The sequence below is a fragment of the Solanum pennellii genome, chromosome 9 (genome assembly GCF_001406875.1).
Source record: "Solanum pennellii chromosome 9, SPENNV200".
Taxonomy (NCBI): Eukaryota; Viridiplantae; Streptophyta; class Magnoliopsida; order Solanales; family Solanaceae; genus Solanum; species Solanum pennellii.
Genome location: NC_028645.1, coordinates 4,219,302 through 4,237,144, shown reverse-complemented (window position 1 = coordinate 4,237,144; position 17,843 = coordinate 4,219,302). Strand labels below are relative to the sequence as shown.

Genomic DNA, 17,843 nt, shown 5'->3' with positions numbered 1-17,843 from the left:
CCCTAAGTAATTCATTTTTACTTCTTCAACAATTGATTAAACAAAAAAAATTCACTTTAGCTAAATAAAAATATGTAATTAATCACTTATTAGAATTATATTATCCTCGAATTATGATAAAGCCGTACAAATTTAACATCAACTCAAAAATTGAATAATTTAATATTTAAAAATTGATTAAATTTCATGTATCGATTAGTTATAACTGAAGATTGAATATATTCGACTAAAATTATAAAAATCAAAATTAGAATTTATTAGATTAATATTTAAGGGAGTACCACCCCACCCCCTTATCCCACCTCAATATACATATATCCTAAAAAATTTATTATTTTCAAACTGAAAAAAATCGAAATCAAATCTAATTAAACCAAACCAAAATAATTAAATCGTGATTATTATTTTTCATTTGGTTATTTTTAAAAATTTAAAAATAATTTTTTAAAAATTTTAAGCGAATCAAACTGAACCGTGAACACCCCACCCCGGAAAAAAAAACTCCTGACTTCTCACCCACCGCCCAAAAGAAAAAAAAAACAAAGAATCAAACAAAAATGTTATAGAATTCAATGTCAACGCCCCACCCAAAATAAAATTAAAAAAAAAAGTATATATATATTTTAAAAAAAAATTTAATTAGTGAACTGCCCACCCAAAACACAGTATCAATATTTTTTTTCCATTTTTTATTTTTAGCAAAATTCAATTAATATAATATTCCACTTTTTTTTTTGGGTAATTAAAAGTCAACTCTTTCTCTTTCCTCTTACATCCTTTTCTTCTCCATTTAAATCCTCATGCCATACCACTTCCTCTGAACTTTCAAAAAACCAAAAAAAAAAAAAATCACATTTCTTCATAAAAATTGAATCTTTATGAATCTTTGATAATCAAAATCTTATTTTTTTAGTTGATTTTATTGATTTTAGTAGAGTTTTTTTCTCAAAAAAATGGGTAATGGAGTTAGAAAATTGAATCTTTGTTTTGCTGGAGATGTTGGAGAAATATCAAAAAGATATAACGATTTGAATTTTACTGATCCACTTGATGAAGGTTTGGGTCATTCTTTTTGCTATATCCGACCCGACCCATATTCAAAACCCCACCCGTTTTCCGATGATTCATCTTCTTCTTCAACCACCACCACTATTTCCAGTTCCACCACCAGCACCACCACGGCGGCGTTCCGTACAATCTCCGGCGCTTCCATATCGGCGAACACTTTCACACCTTTGTCAACGGCAATCGTTGACTTCTCTTCTCATGTGGATAAAGCTTCAGCTTTTGAAAGCTCTCAGTTTTTTTCTTCAATCCCTTTACAGCCAATTCCAAGGGGTGTTTTTCATTCCGGCCCGATCCCGGCCCGTTTATCAAACACGGGCTCTGGATTGGGTTCGGGCCCAGTAGAAAGGGGATTCATGTCGGGCCCGATGGAAAGGAGTTTCACTTCGGGCCCGTTGGAGAATCAGTATGATCATATACAAATACAAAGGTATAAACTGAAACCTAAGAAATGGGGTTTGATTAGAAGTTTAAAGAAAGCGTTTTCGAGTTCTTTTTTTGGTTATAAAGAAGTGAAATTTACTGAAAAGAATCTTGTCAATGTTAGTGAAATTAAATTTGTAGATTGTAATAATAATAATGATGTTTTGAGTAGTGAAAATAGTTTGGTTGATGATGATGATGATGTAAATGAATCATTTAGAGGGCAAAATGTTCAATGGGCACAAGGTAAAGCAGGGGAAGACAGAGTACATGTTGTGATTTCTGAGGAACATGGATGGGTTTTTGTTGGGATTTATGATGGATTTAATGGACCTGATGCTACTGATTTTCTGTTGAGTAATCTTTATTCAAATGTTTATAAAGAACTTAAAGGATTGTTATGGAATGATAAGTCGGAAACTCCCAAGAATTCGATGAGTAATGAGAAGGTGGAACATTTTGTTCCAAATCAAGAATTTGATGGGGTTGATCATTCTGATGTGTTGAAGGCTTTATCTGAAGGGTTAAGGAAGACCGAGGCGTCGTATTTGGACATTGCTGATATGATGGTTAATGAGAATCCTGAATTGGCTTTAATGGGATCTTGTGTTTTAGTTATGTTGCTTAAGGATCAAAATGTTTATTTGTTGAATGTTGGCGATAGTCGTGCTGTTTTAGCTCAAAATCTTGAATCTGATCTTGCTGTTAGCAAGTTTAGAAGGATAAATGAGCAGAGTGTTGGTAGCATTGATGCACTCTATAGAGCTGAATCCGATCGTAAACATAATCTTGTTCCAGCTCAACTTACTATGGATCATAGCACATCTATCAAAGAGGTAACAAATCATATCTCGTTTACATAAGTAATTGCAACAAACGTTTCGTGTTTTTCCTGTTTTCGTATACTAATTATATTGTGAATATATGATTGCAGGAAGTTGTTAGGATTAGAAGTGAACATCCAGATGATGCTTTCGCGATTAAAAATGATAGAGTAAAAGGTTCCTTGAAGGTTACTCGAGCATTCGGTGCAGGATATCTCAAACAGGTATTAAGAATGACTTCATAATCATTTGATCATATTGATGCCTGGCATATCCAATATTTTTCGGAACTGTGAACCATATGCTTAACACAAACATGTTAAATGAAGAACACATATCTTTATTTATTGACTTGCAGCAGTATTGTTCGAACATTGACATCTTTCAAGCGTTCTTCGTGGAATCCATCTTTCATTTTATGTTATATTATATGTTATGTATAGAAGAACATTTCGCTATAGCAACCAATGATATTGTAGAGAGGTTCGACTGTAGTTAGCTCGTATTTCCTGAACGTGCTGCTGATTTGTTTGAAGATTGTTTCATTAGCCTTGTATTGATCGTTTCGAATTCTGTGATTTTACAGCCCAAATGGAACAATGCACTTCTAGAGATGTTCAGAATTGACTACATTGGAAATTCACCTTACATCAACTGTTTACCGTCACTTCACCACCACACACTTGGTTCAAGAGACAAGTTCTTGATCTTATCATCCGATGGGCTCTACCAATACTTCACCAACGAAGAAGCAGTCTCCGAAGTAGAGACCTTTTTGTCTATATTCCCCGAGGGAGATCCTGCACAGCATCTTGTCGAAGAAGTCTTATTCAGAGCTGCTAAGAAAGCTGGTAAATACAAAACACTCAGAATCATTGCCATAGAGATTTAATGTCTCATATCAAATCGTTCTAAACAACGTTCATTTTGGATTTTGCAGGCTTGAACTTTCACGAGTTGCTTGATATACCTCAAGGTGATCGTAGGAAGTACCATGATGATGTTTCAATCATCATTTTATCCTTCGAAGGAAGGATATGGAAATCATCGATGTAAATCTCAGGTAGATCGAGGAATTTTGGAAGTTTACCCTCAAGAACAAAACATCAGTACATAGAAGAATTCGAGCTAGTTTTGCTTTGTTAGCCCCTCGTCTACCCCGAATTTAGCAGTAGTTGTTTATAGTATACATGTCTAGGTTGCTCGATACAGAAATAGCGCGAGAGGCTGAGGTTTCTTGATCCACAGAGACTGTAAAGTTACCAAATAAACTTACAATGGTGAGTTTTGTAACAGATGGAGTTCCATCTCACAAACTTTACCTCAATAGACATGACCTGTTTGGTCAAAAATTCCTTTATTTTATATCATACTGACTATAGTTGAATCTCTTTATAATAACGTGATTTGTCTCGATGCGTTCTGACTATTGTAGCGAAATGGTGTTATTCAACTACCTAGGCGTATTCCCAGGGTCTGAGGATGGGAGGTTTACGCAACCCTTATCCCTATGATAGACCCTTGGCTCGATGAAAAACATATCAGAATAGTTTGAATAACAGTCATGACAAAATACTATAGAAAACATATACTGATAGGACATGATATATCGATTCTAAAGAAAACTTAGACCGTTATAGTAAACAATGTATGTGAAATCAAAATAAATGGCATAATATTGAAAACAATTGAATTGACCAAAGAGAGAAAAAGTATAGAATATGATAGAATTCTTTTTATTCTTCATATTTTTAAGTTTTGGTTTCTCATTAAAAAAAAAAACAATTAGATTGTTGTTGGAAAATGGAAATTGAAAGTTGACTATACTAATTTTGTTCACCATTTCAAACTTTGCCTTGTTTTCATTAATTTTTTTTTTCATCATGAATTATTCAAGTTGTCATTATAACTATACAAAAACTGTTCAAGTTTCTTTATCTAAGTTAGTTTGGTACCAAATTTCAATTTGACTAATAGGAACTATGTGTTAATCTTCAAACAAGTTGAGGTCAATTATACGAGTCATAGAGGCATATTCCGTATTTTAATTCTAAGTGGTTCATGACTCAAGTTTCAACAATTGAATCCATTACCTTATTTAATTTAAAGAGATCATATTCAATATTTTTAGTGGATATTACACGTATAAATTCAGATCTAGATTAAAAATTATGAGTTCAGATAAACTCAGATTTATTTGATACGCCCGTGTGAATAATCATCGTATTTCAATTCGATTAATTTGAATATAACAATATTTCTCATTTTTCTCCAAAGAATTCAAAGTCTTCAAAATTCCTCTTTTTTATTTTTTGTCCAATAATTCATTAGGAATTTTTGTTGAAAATTTCAATTACTCCCTAAAAAGAAATTAGTTGGTTAGAAAATGGAGATAGTCAATTAAACTCATCATTTGACATAAACTCTTAACGCGTTTTCTTTGGTAATATATTTATTCTTGAGTTAGAAAAAATTGGCAAATTATATAACCATAATAAGTCATATTTTTTTAAAAATTTATTTACGAGGCAACTCGTGGTCGTTATCCTTTAGGTACACAAGCTTTGCTCTAATGTAATAGCCCGTAAATCATATAGGAGAGAGGTATATCGCATTAGACAAATCTCTATGACGAACTCGATCGTGAAAATATACAAACCTAAAACTCTGCATTTAATTTGAGAGATCATCTGCTCAATTAGCTCGACCAGACTGGCGATTTATGAAAGTCATACTTGTGACCTATGAAATATTCAGCAAAAAACAACATATTTGGTTTACTTGCGTTAGTAAACCCCTATTATAGTATACAATAATGCATGACTTGTAAAAAAAAAAAAAAAAAAGAAAGAGAAACAAAAGGGAAATAGTTGACTAAAAGCTACAAGACAAAAAAAAGATTGCATTAAGGTTGTCTTGTTCTTTTAGCTTTGTTGATTGGAGGTTTTGTTAGATGATGATGTTTAATTAATTAACAAATAAATAAATAGACCATCTTGTTTGGATGGTTCTCTATCATTTCTTCGTAATTAATCAGATGTCTCGTATTTATATTTTTTGATAAAGAATATTTTACGTCAAGATTTACTCTCTATGAATGTGGATTATTAATCGGGTCAATGACAGTTTTCAAATGAGCTTGTTATAATTTTTTTCCCTCTAGCAATTAAATTTATACTTAGTTAAATATAAATTATTTAGAAATCGCCGAACAGAATATATGAAATACAATTTAGAAACTGAAGTCATATTTGAACATATAACTTGTACCATATTATAATACGAAAATATAAATTTACATCTCATGAAAAAATTATTTATTATACGAAATATGATTTAAAGACCAACACAAGATAGAGATTAAAGTATAAATAACTCTTATAGCACCACCACTTATGATCTGTTGAATTCGAATATCAGATGGTTAAATTTTTTTAAAAAATAAATAGAAAAAGGTGGGGGGTGGGGTAGGTTTGGATCAATAAATATTAAATGTATACGTTGCACTTACAATAAAATAGGATATTATTAACATGAAGGTAGAAAGTCAACTTCTTGAAATAAAAGCTAAAAATAAAAATATTATTATTTGACAATTGCTTGTGGTTTAGGTATCTCTAAAATCTCGTGATTTTATTTAATGAATTTATAAAAAGATGAAAAATAATAAATGTTCAAAGGACAAAGAGGAGTTGGTTTTGATTTTTGGACTATCAACATCAATTATTACCAACTGAAAAATACACTATTGATTTTTGGTGATAATTAGTTGCAAATATCTTATGAGAAAAGAAAAAGGATAATTAAATTCTTAAGAAAAATAGTAGTTGTAAACATTAATAAAAGTTTGTATGGTTGGTTGAACAAGAGATTGTTACTATAATAGAGATTTTACTATAATAGAGATTTTTTCTATTGTGATATTAGTAATTTGACGATCTTTAACGCAAGGGAAGGAGGGATGATCTACTTGGAATTGACGGAAAATTTATATTATAAAATACAATTTTTCACTAATTAACAAGTCGATCATTTAAAAATTATATGGTGAAAATATATTTTCAATATTTGTTAGTTTTTTCGTATGAAAACGCTGTTATTTTCTATTTTCTCATCAATTTTATCAAAAATATCACCATATATTTTTCAATAATTTTTAAAAATAAAATATAGTGGTTTTTTAGTAATGTGGGATAAATTTTAGGATTATTTTAATTTTTATCCTATATATTTGGTAGTACAACATTTGATACAATCAAAATACTCCTCTGCCCAGTTTCTTTTGTCTTTCTATCTTTCTCGTTTTATACAATTTTTAAATTGTATCTAATTTCTCTCTTTCTCGTTTTATATAATTCGATTCAATTGTATATTCCTTGTCAAGTCTTTTTTGTTTTTCTCTCTTTCTCATTTTATACAAATTCAAATTGTAGATAATCGTTCTATACAGTTATAATAATACAATTTGTTTTATACACTTCGTTTTTATACAGTTCTGTGTCCAAGTGTCTTTCTCTTTCTTATTTTATACACTTCGTTCTATACAAATTGTTTCAACTGTATATGTATAACGAATTATACAATTTCTATGTTTGCTATGAAGCGCAATTATACAAACTTTGCTATAGCATACAAATATAAATTTTTTATTTGCTAATGTGAAAGTTTCCCTTTATACTATCCCATTTTTAATCTAATAAACCAAACATTTATCAAAAGAGTATATCTACTTATCTAGCAATAAAACATTATTATTTAATCACATTATAATCTCAATATAATAATTCAGAGATAACTTGTTCCACAAATCACAATGAACTCTCAATTTTGTAATAATTAGTCATCAAATCACTCATTTTTTTTTCCTTCACTAGTATTTAATTAACTTCCATAATCATCAAATTTTGCTTAGTTAGCTCCCATGATCATTTTAGTTAAAACTACAATTTCTACTACCTATTTAATGACAAGACTTTAAGAAAAATATATTTAAGAAATCAAAATTAATATTTAGAACCTAATCCACCTTAATTTCAACTCAATTCTTAACCCAACCTACTTAAAATAAATTCCCTAAATTAACTATACAATAAATGTCTTTAATAATATTTAACTAAAAAAATATGAAAATTCTTAAATTTCTAAGATTTTAAAATATTTAACCATCATATTCTTTTGGTAAAAACAAAAACATTTTAAAGGCTTATAAGGTTAAAAAAAATATGACAATTCTTCAATTTCTAAGATTTTTAAATATGCAACCATCACATTCTTTTGCTAAAATGAAAAAGGAAAAATTACATAAATTAATACATTTTTAAAAATATTTACTGATTTTAGCGATACTTTTTGTTTATTACCATTTATAGTAATTTTGTAATAAATTTATAATATGTATTAAAAGTGAATTATGTATGCAATATATTTGAATTATAATTGTTTTTGAAATATATTATGTTTGTTTGGTAAAAAATTGTCACATTGTATTATAAGTGTATTAAAATGTATGATCACTGTATTATCCATCATTAAAACTTGTATTATATGTGAATAATAAATTGTTCTTTGTAATATGTATTAACCTTGTATTATAAATGAATTAGAAGTGATCAAGTGAAAAAAAAATATTATTACTATAAATGGTAAATATTTTTTTATTATAACATATTTATGTTAGTTTCCCAAAGAAAAAAACATTTTAAAGGCTTATAAGGTTTATATAATCATGTCATTTGAGTTAGACTTCATTGTCAATATTAATTATAAAATGTGTAGGTAATGCAAGATGTGAAACAATCTTTGACCAAACTAAAATACTAAGAAAAATCACAAATTGAGTATCAATTTTTTTTTTAAAAAAATAATATCCAAAATAGAATAGTCCAACTTGAACATGATTTATTTATGATCCAACCATATATGGTTTAGGTTTGTACACACAATTAGTTAATTGAATCAAATAGGATTTTTTTTTTGGCAAAAAGGGTCCCATCATTTACTTTCTACTTTCTATATTTGTAACCAACTCTACATCATGCAATTAAGTTGTCTAAATGGCCAATTTCTTTGTTTCATACTGTCCAAATACATAAACAAATCTCTAAATTTATTGAGTTTTTTTTCTCAGGTATTTTAATTACGTTATTTTTTAATTAAATCATTGAACCACCCATAATTGTTTCTTTAAAACACTGTTGGTTGATTTTGATCAGCTTTTCTATTGTAAATGTCTTCAATTTTGTTCGAATTGTAATAATTTTGATTGAAGGAATGAAGACAAACCGTGTTAGTCTCATTTGTTTTCTAATGTGTTCAAATGACTTAAGTAAAACACAATTATTCTTAAACATTTTCACTATCAATTGGACTAATGATTTATGGAACAACATATGTATCCTCTATCAATACCCCTCACAAATCTGGTTCCACATCAGACAACGGTGTTTGTTTAAACGGAACAAATTATGGGGGTTCAATGATTCAATAGGAAAATGACGTAGTTGAGGTGCCTGAGAAAAAACCCCCAACAAGTTTAGGGATCTACTAATGTATTTGGCCTTTCATAATATTCAAATTCATTTAACATATTCGTTAAGAAAGATTTTTACTTGTTGAGTATTTCTTTCTGTTTTAATTTATTTGTCATATTTTATTTTAACAGATCTATCAAGAAAATAATAATTAGTATAATGAATTTATCATTTTACTTTAATAATTAATAGGATTACAAACATATTATTACTCACAACATTTTTGAAATACATTAACTTAATGTTGATGAATTAAATATATAACAAGAAAAAGAAATATCTTTTCTTAATTTGTTAAAAATGACAAAGAAAAATAAAAATCAAATTAGACGATATTTGATAGGTAAATATAGACGGAGGGAGTATTATCTTACACTTTGATTTATTAGATTTATGGATTGATTCGATTTTCGATATTAGGTCATGTCAGATAAATTATGTAGAATGGTTTTGTAAGATATAAGTTAAAGTGCATATATCAATATAAAATTAAATTTAATGACATTTGGAATATTTACTAAAAAAAATCATCTGAATTTATACATACAATCATCAAATCTCTCCAATAATTCAATTGAAAGTTCATCACATTCTTGTCTTTCATCTCGGATCAGGGGCGAAGCTAGCAAGCGTCAACAGGTCTTGAAAATTTACTCGAATCACATTTGATAAAAAGTCATACCATTTTTATACGATTAAAAATTAGTTTTAGATAAATATTATAAATGCAAAACCCCATTAAATTATTCGCATATTTATTATAAAATTTTAATCTCCATTAATAAAAATTTATACTCTACAATATAAGATATGAATACATATCATTCTATAACCAGATACAATGAATTAGTGTTGCAGTTAAGCATAAAAACGTGTAAAGTAATGTCATCTCATTTGACTAAAACAAAAATACATAGTGAGTAATACTTTTATTACACAATTAATTCAATTCATACTTAATATTCAACCTCCAATTAAAACAACTTTTTTTTTTCTAAGTAAAACTCTTTGACAAAATGGAACATACACTTTTGTTTACACTAATCATCTCTTTTTTTTTAAAATGAGCTCCTCGTGCGACGAGCTCGACCCAGAAGACAAACCCTCTACTTTCGCTGGTCAGGGATTTCGAACTTGAGACTTCCAACATGGAAGTTCCAAGCCCAAACCTATGTCATTTAATTTATATATTTATACAATAGAACATCAGACGAGACTGTGTTGCGGATATCACTTCCTCTAACATGCATTCACTTCTAGTGATGGCACATTGTCTTCGAATCCTGAGTCCACCTCTGCTCTATGTTACAAACAAACACCATCATATAGAACGACAAAGAGAGAATTATCGAACGAATATGTAATTCCAAAAAAAAAAAAAGTAAATGTAATATTATGAACTAGTAAAACAACCTCAATGGTTAAGACACTAAATTTGATTGAAACAAATTCCTTTACCACTCATTCTACAAAAAAATTATCCTACACTGCATTTTCAAAAGTTCGAGCAAATTGGGATCTGCAGGTACAGCCAGAACACTGGTGCAGCTTATCAACACTTGTTGAGTTCTCCTGAGTATCTTGCTACCATATAAATCTCTGAACACCAGTCTCGTGTACCCAAGAAAACGGACGGAACAAGAACATATATATAGTGAAAATATTAATGGCAAGATACATGATTCCCATCAGAAGCCAACTTCTGTCATCATCAACATGAGAGTGGAGGATCAAGAAAAAGAACGGGATTGTATAGTATCTGAACTCTATAAGTGGAGCTGGAATCAGTGTTGCAGCGGTAGCCAAGAAATATACCAGTACCCATGTCTTCCTCTGATTTTTAGCTGCAAATAGAGGGGGAAAAGAATATGTTTGAAAGAAAATAGAAGTATGAGTTAAATACTCTCTTCTTTGATTCCGAGTAAGAGATAAGGATGTGTAGAAGACACAAGTTAGAATAGGACCGAGAGTTTTACTGACCCAAGATATTGAAGATGGATATCCATGAATATACATAGAGTGGAACCAGGAGGTACTTCATTGACCAATGAAATTTGATTACTTTTCTCCATAGATAAAAGGTATAGTGTCGATTGTCAGCAACGAGATAAGGGTGGGCAATGCTGCAATATCAATATATCATGTCACATATATGTATACTACTGTTTCCAGGTCACTTGAATGTCAAAATATTGCATTTCATTATTGCAAGGAACCAATTTTTAGATATCAAATCCGAATCAGGAAAAAAGAAAATAATGTGCACACAGCTAGAATCTATTAGAAATGAACGCCATTAAGGATGTATTCGGTATGAAGGAAAACATTTTCCTTCATACTGAGCACACCCTAAATCTTTGATGCAACAAAGAACAAAGAAAGGATAAACAAACACCCTCAAAAACTGACGTTATAGATTGTATAGCATGACAGAAAGTGATGAATTGCACGAAAGAGAGGAAAAGGGACGGGGGAGAGGGAGAGGGTACAAGGATAGTGCAACTGAATTAGAAAATTACAAAGCCATTCATCTAACCTGAAAAAATGCACTGAAAGGAACCCAACAGCTAATGTCGTGCACAACTGAAAGAAACTGACCAGCTTATTTTTCTTCCAGAAGGATCGGGCCAGTGCTGCAGCCTGACCAATTGTGAAGTGCATGGGAGTCACAAACAGCACAGAAATCAAGCTAAAATACATCAATTGTGCAAAATGTGGAGAAACCGAGTGAGCCTCTTTTGCACCTGGATAGCACAAGGGTGGGAAAAGAAGTGTGTGCATACACGGTTAACAAATGGAAGAGACCATAAAGAAACAAAACTACAAAAGTGAGAGTTGGTACCAAGCACTATACTCCCGTTCCAGAAAACAAAGGTGATGAAAGCGGCCATAATTATGAGGTAAGGCCAAAACGATGCAATAATCTCCCACTTAAACTGCCAGAGTCTTGAGATAATCTCACGCACCTCATGAGAGAAATCTGAAAAAGGAATGTAATCTCTTATAACTAAAATGACATATACAAAAGGAACCTAAATCGCATTGCCAACTACTAATATGCAATAAAGTATAACTATGCATGAGCCCGAATAGCTTATTTGTCTATACCATGCCATCTGACAAGAAAAGCTTACATGTCTGTACCAAGCATAATCAATGGAAGAATTTCTTGTAAATGTGTTTGTGAACATGATAGCCACTCTGGTTAACATTTAATGGATGCTTCAAACATGCGAAGCAAGTTTTCCACATGACACACTTCTCGTAAGAATGTTAGCAGCAAGGAGTGTTCGTTCAGTTTATCTAACTTTGTTTTTGATCTTCTAGCAGATCCCCTCAAATCAAAGGGAATTAGGATACTAATTAGAAATACATTACATTTGTAAGAATTTATTAATGGTGGGATCAAAAGCCTAAAATTTGATTTAGTGAGGGTCAAGTGTATTTAGACTAGAACCACAGGTTGTCAAAAGATCAAAATAGCAAGTTTCTCTTGTTAAGTAGTACGTAATATTACCAAACAATCGAATAAAATTATAGCACTAGGGAAATTACTTGTACATCCAAGTCATTATTTCAAGTAATAAGAGTTCATTTTCCTCCCCCCCCACCTTCCATACTCCGGATTGAGGTGTTCTAACAATAAAAAAGAAAATGTTTACAAATGCACAACCAAAAGTATCTCTGTAGGATGCCAGAATGAGTGGAGTATTTTATTCCTTTATGTCATCCATGGTTACCAGGGTTTTTTACAACAGATAAATTAAATCTTCATGATGCCGATTCGCAAGTAAATCTTTTGGATATTTCACCTCATAAAGAGACGCTTGACAGCTTGTAAAATTGAACTTGATGTATTATTCTTTTTTTTTAAAAAAAATGTTTTTTTTTTAATTTGATGTATTACAAAATGGTGTTCGATTGTATATTTTTCATTCAATGTTACTTTAGATCACAGAACAGAAACTACTTGTCAAAAAGAAGATGCTATCACGTGTCCTACACAACATAAATCAACAGATAGAACAAAAATCATCAGATGCTATCATGTGTCCTAACACAACACAAATTCAGATTTTAAAAAAACTTGAAACAAGATAAGAAGACAACCTGAGGAAGGCACTGAAGAAGCAATCTTTTGGTGGATAGGAGAGCTAAATGTAGCTGCCTGATTGTGGATTCTGCGCTTTCTCAAGTTAGAGTGTGTTCCAACACCTTGACTCGAGACTGGGAAAGCATCTTCACCTTGTGATTGACTAGAATCAATTAAATCGGCACTATCCTTCGGCTGATCTAGAATATAGTCTAAAACCCCAGTGCATGCTATGAAAAGGATCCATATGATATTTGTTTGTCGTATCAGCACAGAAAAAGCCCCAACCTTCAGATGTATGAAAACACTGTTAACTTCTCAATCAGAAAAACAACAAGGTCAAATTCAATATCTGATCATTAAATGGAACTATCCGTAGCATGCAAAACAATAACGTTAAAGTAAATCAGGCATGAGAGGAAGATAAAGTTTTATGAAGTTAGAACTACAGTTACTGTTTCTTATTCTCTCTCCCTCCCCATATTTACTATTGAGTATTGTTATTCTTCTGATACAGCTCAAGTGGAGGCAACAATAAAATACAGTACTCAAAGCACACTGCGGTCTTAGGGCCCGTTTGGATGGGCTTAATAAAAGCAGCTTTAAAAAAGTACTTTTGAAAGTGCTGAAACTTATTTTTAAAATAAGCAGTTATGCGTTTGGATAAAAGTGCTGAAGTTGTTATGCCAAACGTGAAAAGGGAAAAATAGAAGAAAGAGATGTTAGAGTTATATGGATAATTTGGAGATTGTATAAAAATATTAAGGGAAAAAACATAAAAATGTGGTCAACTTAAAACAGCTTATAAGCTAAAAAAAAAAAAGCACCCCTACCCCAGCTTTTAACTTTTGGCTTAAAATAAGTTTTTTTTAACTTAAAAAAAGCTGTTTTGAGTATTGCCAAACAGTCAAATAAGTCAAAAATCAGCTTTTAAGTCAGTTTGACCAACTTTTAAGCTGAGCCAAACAGGCTCTTACATGTGGTAAACAGTAATCAGCAATTTGTCAAATGTCAAAATGACATATATCCTTAGAATATGTTTGGTGCATGAATAAGTAGAGTGCAGAATCTGTTCTTGGAAAAACATTAAAGCTTTCGATTGATATTAATCGCAAAAGTTATAAAGAAGAAAACAATTCTATGACAAGGAATGGGCTATAAAGAGTTTGAATAAAAGTCAATTTATAAATTTGCTCCCCATTATTATTAACTAGAAAGAACTAGATGGGATTGAGTTGATCCTCTTACCAGGGAACTGAAGAAATATTTCTTCTTAAGACTCATAAGATATGATGCCAGTACAGCAGTTAGTGATGCTACATCTGTATAATAAAGGAAAGTGAAGAACCAGTGAAGGGGATACAATGCAAGGACAACCGTCCGAAGAGTTACTTTTCTGTCAGTAAGAGAAGGTCTGAGGTGGGTAAGTATGTTGTAAACCATCATGCTGCAAAATACAGCCAATACACCATTGCTGGAGCGTAGGATGGAAGAGGAACAAGCATCTGAAAACGAAAGATCGTCTTTCATAGAGAATATTCCTGGAAACAAAGAAGCAACATAGGCAAGTGAAACAATGTACCTGCAAAAGTTTTAAATTATTTGCATCAAATTCCCTTATCAGTTAAATCTATATTGTTTTTTCAACTGAATCATCCTAGAGAACATTTCTTTTCATATCTAACATGGATCATGGTCATGGCACAATTTATGTGATATCAGCTAGCTCCACTCTTTTATCTGTGTCCTTCTCTGTTTATTAATATCCCTTTTTGTCTTTGAAAAACAAAAGAGACAAATCTGAGAGAATTCCTTTATCATTTGATGATATTCTATAGCATTTAGCTGACATATACTTACTAACAATGAACCTCATTGCCAAAGATCTATTGATTTTTTTTGGCACTGCATCAGTCCATCTCATTTATATCTTATTTGACCTAGCATATCAGTGAATATTTACTGCAGGAATATGTGGATTCATTGTTGAACTTTCTGTTTATGGAGTAAAGAATTAGAAAGAGGTTCCTTACTGCCACTTTCATTTTGTTGTAAAGTAAGGTTAACCTTACCTAAAAAGAATTAAAAAAGAAATTTAAGCTGTATTGAGTTAAGTGGATAAGAGGGTCCAATTGTATAAGATTCCTATTAGAGAAAATAGGCATCACTCAGGGACTGCCAAAAGGGAAAGTAGCACTATCTTTTCGGACAGGGGAACATTGTTCAAAGTAACTTAATGAATCCCCAGACAATATAACTTAATTGCAAAAATGCATCTTATATTTCGAAACCAACACTCGGTGCCCCTATATAATGGAAACCCAAAAATAACTCGAAACTGTGAATGTGGAAAACATAATCCAACTCATGAAGCTAGCATATGTAGACAAACACTACTATACATATGTACTTATCCTAACTGAATTTTGAACAGTGTGGGAGTAGATGACAAACTGGAAGGAATGGGTGGAAGAATGGCATGGATTATGCACCATCTATGTTGCTCGGACCCGTCAAATCATGCCTCACCCATGTCGATCCGACACGATTAGGGAATGGATGTGGGATTGCACCATCTATTACAATATTAAGTTAAGTTAGATGGGTGTTAGAGTAAATTATATTGCTACCACTCTCTCCATTTCATTTTATATTAGTGTATTTGACAGTTTGACTGAGCACAATGTTGACGAAAGAAAGAAAAGACTGACTTTTGGCACACAACAAAAGTACCCATAGAACTTGTGGTCCTTACATGCCATTCCATTTCTATGGCTATAAGGGCATCTAATTAAGGGTAGAATATGTAGTTTAAACTAAAAACAAGTCAAATATAATAATATGGTTCCGTTCTTTTTAAACATTCTAGAAGGAAAGAGTGTCATGTAAAATGAAATAGAGAGTATTAGTTTATTTCCTTTTGGTTTACTCCAACTATCAAGTGCACCTTAATGAATTAGTTGCAATATGAATCATCTAAATCCAATTCGCTCTAGTTGAGCCCATTGTTTCTCTAAAGCTAGAGACTCTACAAATCTCATACCTATCCTTACACAGATCGTCTTTGACACCCAAGTAAGTCTCTAGAAAAACTTCTAGAAAAACACCATATCACAAGTAAGTCTCTAACCCTGGTCACTAAGGAGGATTAGTGGAATTTCAATACAGAGTATACATGCACTGGACTGATATTGTTCTCTTCCAAATCATACATAACATATTCATTTTTTGCAACTAAAAGTACATGTAAACAATGAATAGAGAAAATCTCTCCTAACCAAGCTTTAACATTCTACTGCAACTACTACTAAAATTGGGGTAGGTTATTCTGAAACCTCTACTTTACTCTATTGGACTTGTTCGCCCCAACATTCAATAACTTGGGGTTCTCTAACACTAGTACACTACAGGTCCTCCTTCATATTTACTCTTTGCATAGACTCATCTGTACGCCAATTTTCATGATAACTGGGGCGAAAAGAATGTAACACTTGTACCAACAACTCGTTTATAAGAAACCACCAGATAAACTAAGATCATCAACAAAGTGAAGTTGTACTAAAAAAGAAAAACACTAGATATTTTTGCAACCAATGAAAGGGAAAGGACTCAAATCTGTAGATACACAAAATGGTCAAGATCTTGTAAGCTTGGCAAGAAGAGCATAACATGTACAATTCCTATTTCCAAGCAGACATGTTTAGTTTCTACCCTAACTAGATCATGTATCTTGCTATTTAGTCAATGTAACCCTGAACCATAATTTAACACCAAAAAGATCAAGGAACTAATTGACAAAAAGCTCTCGACTTGTAGCCATACAACGTATCCCCAACTCATCAGGAAAAATTGACCATACAAGCTAATACTATAACATTTCATTTACCATATATCGATTCCAAGAGGCTAATGCCACATGTAAGGGAGTCCCTATTTTCATGCTCTCTGAAGTTAAAATACAAAGCAGGAACAATTTTGACAACATTACGAAATAGAATAGGAACGAGATACTACGTACAGCCCCGGAGGAGTGGTGATCATGGGCTCCCAACTTCTGAAATTGCCTTTGCAATACTGTTGTGCTTGAGGTATGTGGAATATCTCATCCTGCAAAAACACCAATATCCACATTACACCTACAACAAAAACTACATAACCAGTGTAATCCCACAAGTGGGGTCTCAAAAGATTCATAATCACCCATATCCACATTACACCTCCAACAACAACAACAACAACATATCCCCAGTGTAATCCCACAATTGGGGTTGTTTCCGATAGACCCTCAGCTCAAAATCCATAGAAGATTATCAAAGCAATAAATTACATTCATATTAAACAAGAAAACTTGATTACCATGTAAGGTTCAGTGACAATACGATTGACGAGTATGGATACAGCTACTACCCATGAACTTACAATCACTGCAACTGCAATTTTACCCATTTTCCCCCAAAATTCTTGTATACCCTCTTCTTCCTTCCTCTCAAGTTCGGATCTTTCTGCAATTTTAGGTCTTCCCTAATACAGAAATTGGGATACCCAAATTCTACAGCAGCTCAAAATAACGACGTCGTTTAGTTCATCTCAATCTTTCTTGTATCACAAAGGATGTTTTAGGGAAACAAATAATTATTTTTTGGTTAAAAAATCAATAATACTCATAAATATACTTTTAGTTGTTTATTATATTAAAAATATATATTTTTACTTTTAGTATATATACTAAAAGAAAAACTAAGATTAAATAGTAATTAATGTGTATTGTGATAAAATATTGATGATAATTGTTGTTTCTTAAGAGTATATAAAGAGTAAATTTGACAAGTAAAAATGAATGAAAGGAATATTTAAGAAACTATTTTGAATATATTATTACTAAATGATCTTTTAGGATGGTCTGTGAAT

General features: G+C 31.5%; 2 protein-coding genes across 3 annotated transcripts; one reads left to right on the top strand and one right to left on the bottom strand.

The window, feature by feature from the left end:
• The first annotated feature begins 820 nt into the window (after nt 1-820).
• LOC107029670 (probable protein phosphatase 2C 4) lies at nt 821-3,693 on the top strand. The gene is made up of 4 exons (XM_015231106.2): nt 821-2,324; nt 2,423-2,536; nt 2,899-3,163; nt 3,253-3,693. Exons 1-4 carry the CDS (start codon nt 954-956, stop codon nt 3,366-3,368), a joined length of 1,866 nt encoding a protein of 621 aa, XP_015086592.1. The 5' UTR covers nt 821-953; the 3' UTR covers nt 3,369-3,693.
• Nucleotides 3,694-10,143: 6,450 nt separating this feature from the next.
• On the bottom strand, nt 10,144-17,524 carry LOC107029414 (dol-P-Glc:Glc(2)Man(9)GlcNAc(2)-PP-Dol alpha-1,2-glucosyltransferase). Of its 2 annotated transcripts, none has more exons than XM_015230821.2 (8): nt 17,292-17,524; nt 16,954-17,042; nt 14,184-14,517; nt 12,953-13,223; nt 11,685-11,822; nt 11,379-11,586; nt 10,823-10,965; nt 10,144-10,686 (listed from the first exon to the last, which is right to left on the bottom strand). In XM_015230821.2, the coding sequence occupies exons 1-8, from the start codon at nt 17,379-17,381 to the stop codon at nt 10,427-10,429; spliced, it is 1,533 nt and encodes a 510-aa protein (XP_015086307.1). In that variant the 5' UTR covers nt 17,382-17,524; the 3' UTR covers nt 10,144-10,426. The 2 variants fall into 2 exon arrangements, with proteins under 2 accessions (XP_015086307.1, XP_015086308.1); XM_015230822.2 differs by having other exon boundaries at nt 14,184-14,476; nt 17,292-17,327.
• Nucleotides 17,525-17,843: the final 319 nt, after the last annotated feature.

Bases quoted from the DNA above. Each gene is read 5' to 3' on its own strand.
- LOC107029670 (XM_015231106.2), top strand. From the start codon at position 954: ATGGGTAATGGAGTTAGAAAATTGAATCTTTGTTTTGCTGGAGATGTT. The intron at 2,325-2,422 runs GTAACAAATCAT...ATATGATTGCAG, and splicing joins ATAGCACATCTATCAAAGAG to GAAGTTGTTAGGATTAGAAG. The intron at 2,537-2,898 runs GTATTAAGAATG...GTGATTTTACAG, and splicing joins GTGCAGGATATCTCAAACAG to CCCAAATGGAACAATGCACT.
- LOC107029414 (XM_015230821.2), bottom strand. From the start codon at position 17,381: ATGGGTAAAATTGCAGTTGCAGTGATTGTAAGTTCATGGGTAGTAGCT. The intron at 11,823-12,952 runs GTTGTCTTCTTA...TTCCTTTTTCAG, and splicing joins TTCTTCAGTGCCTTCCTCAG to ATTTCTCTCATGAGGTGCGT. The intron at 10,687-10,822 runs GTCAGTAAAACT...CTCTATTTGCAG, and splicing joins ATCCATCTTCAATATCTTGG to CTAAAAATCAGAGGAAGACA.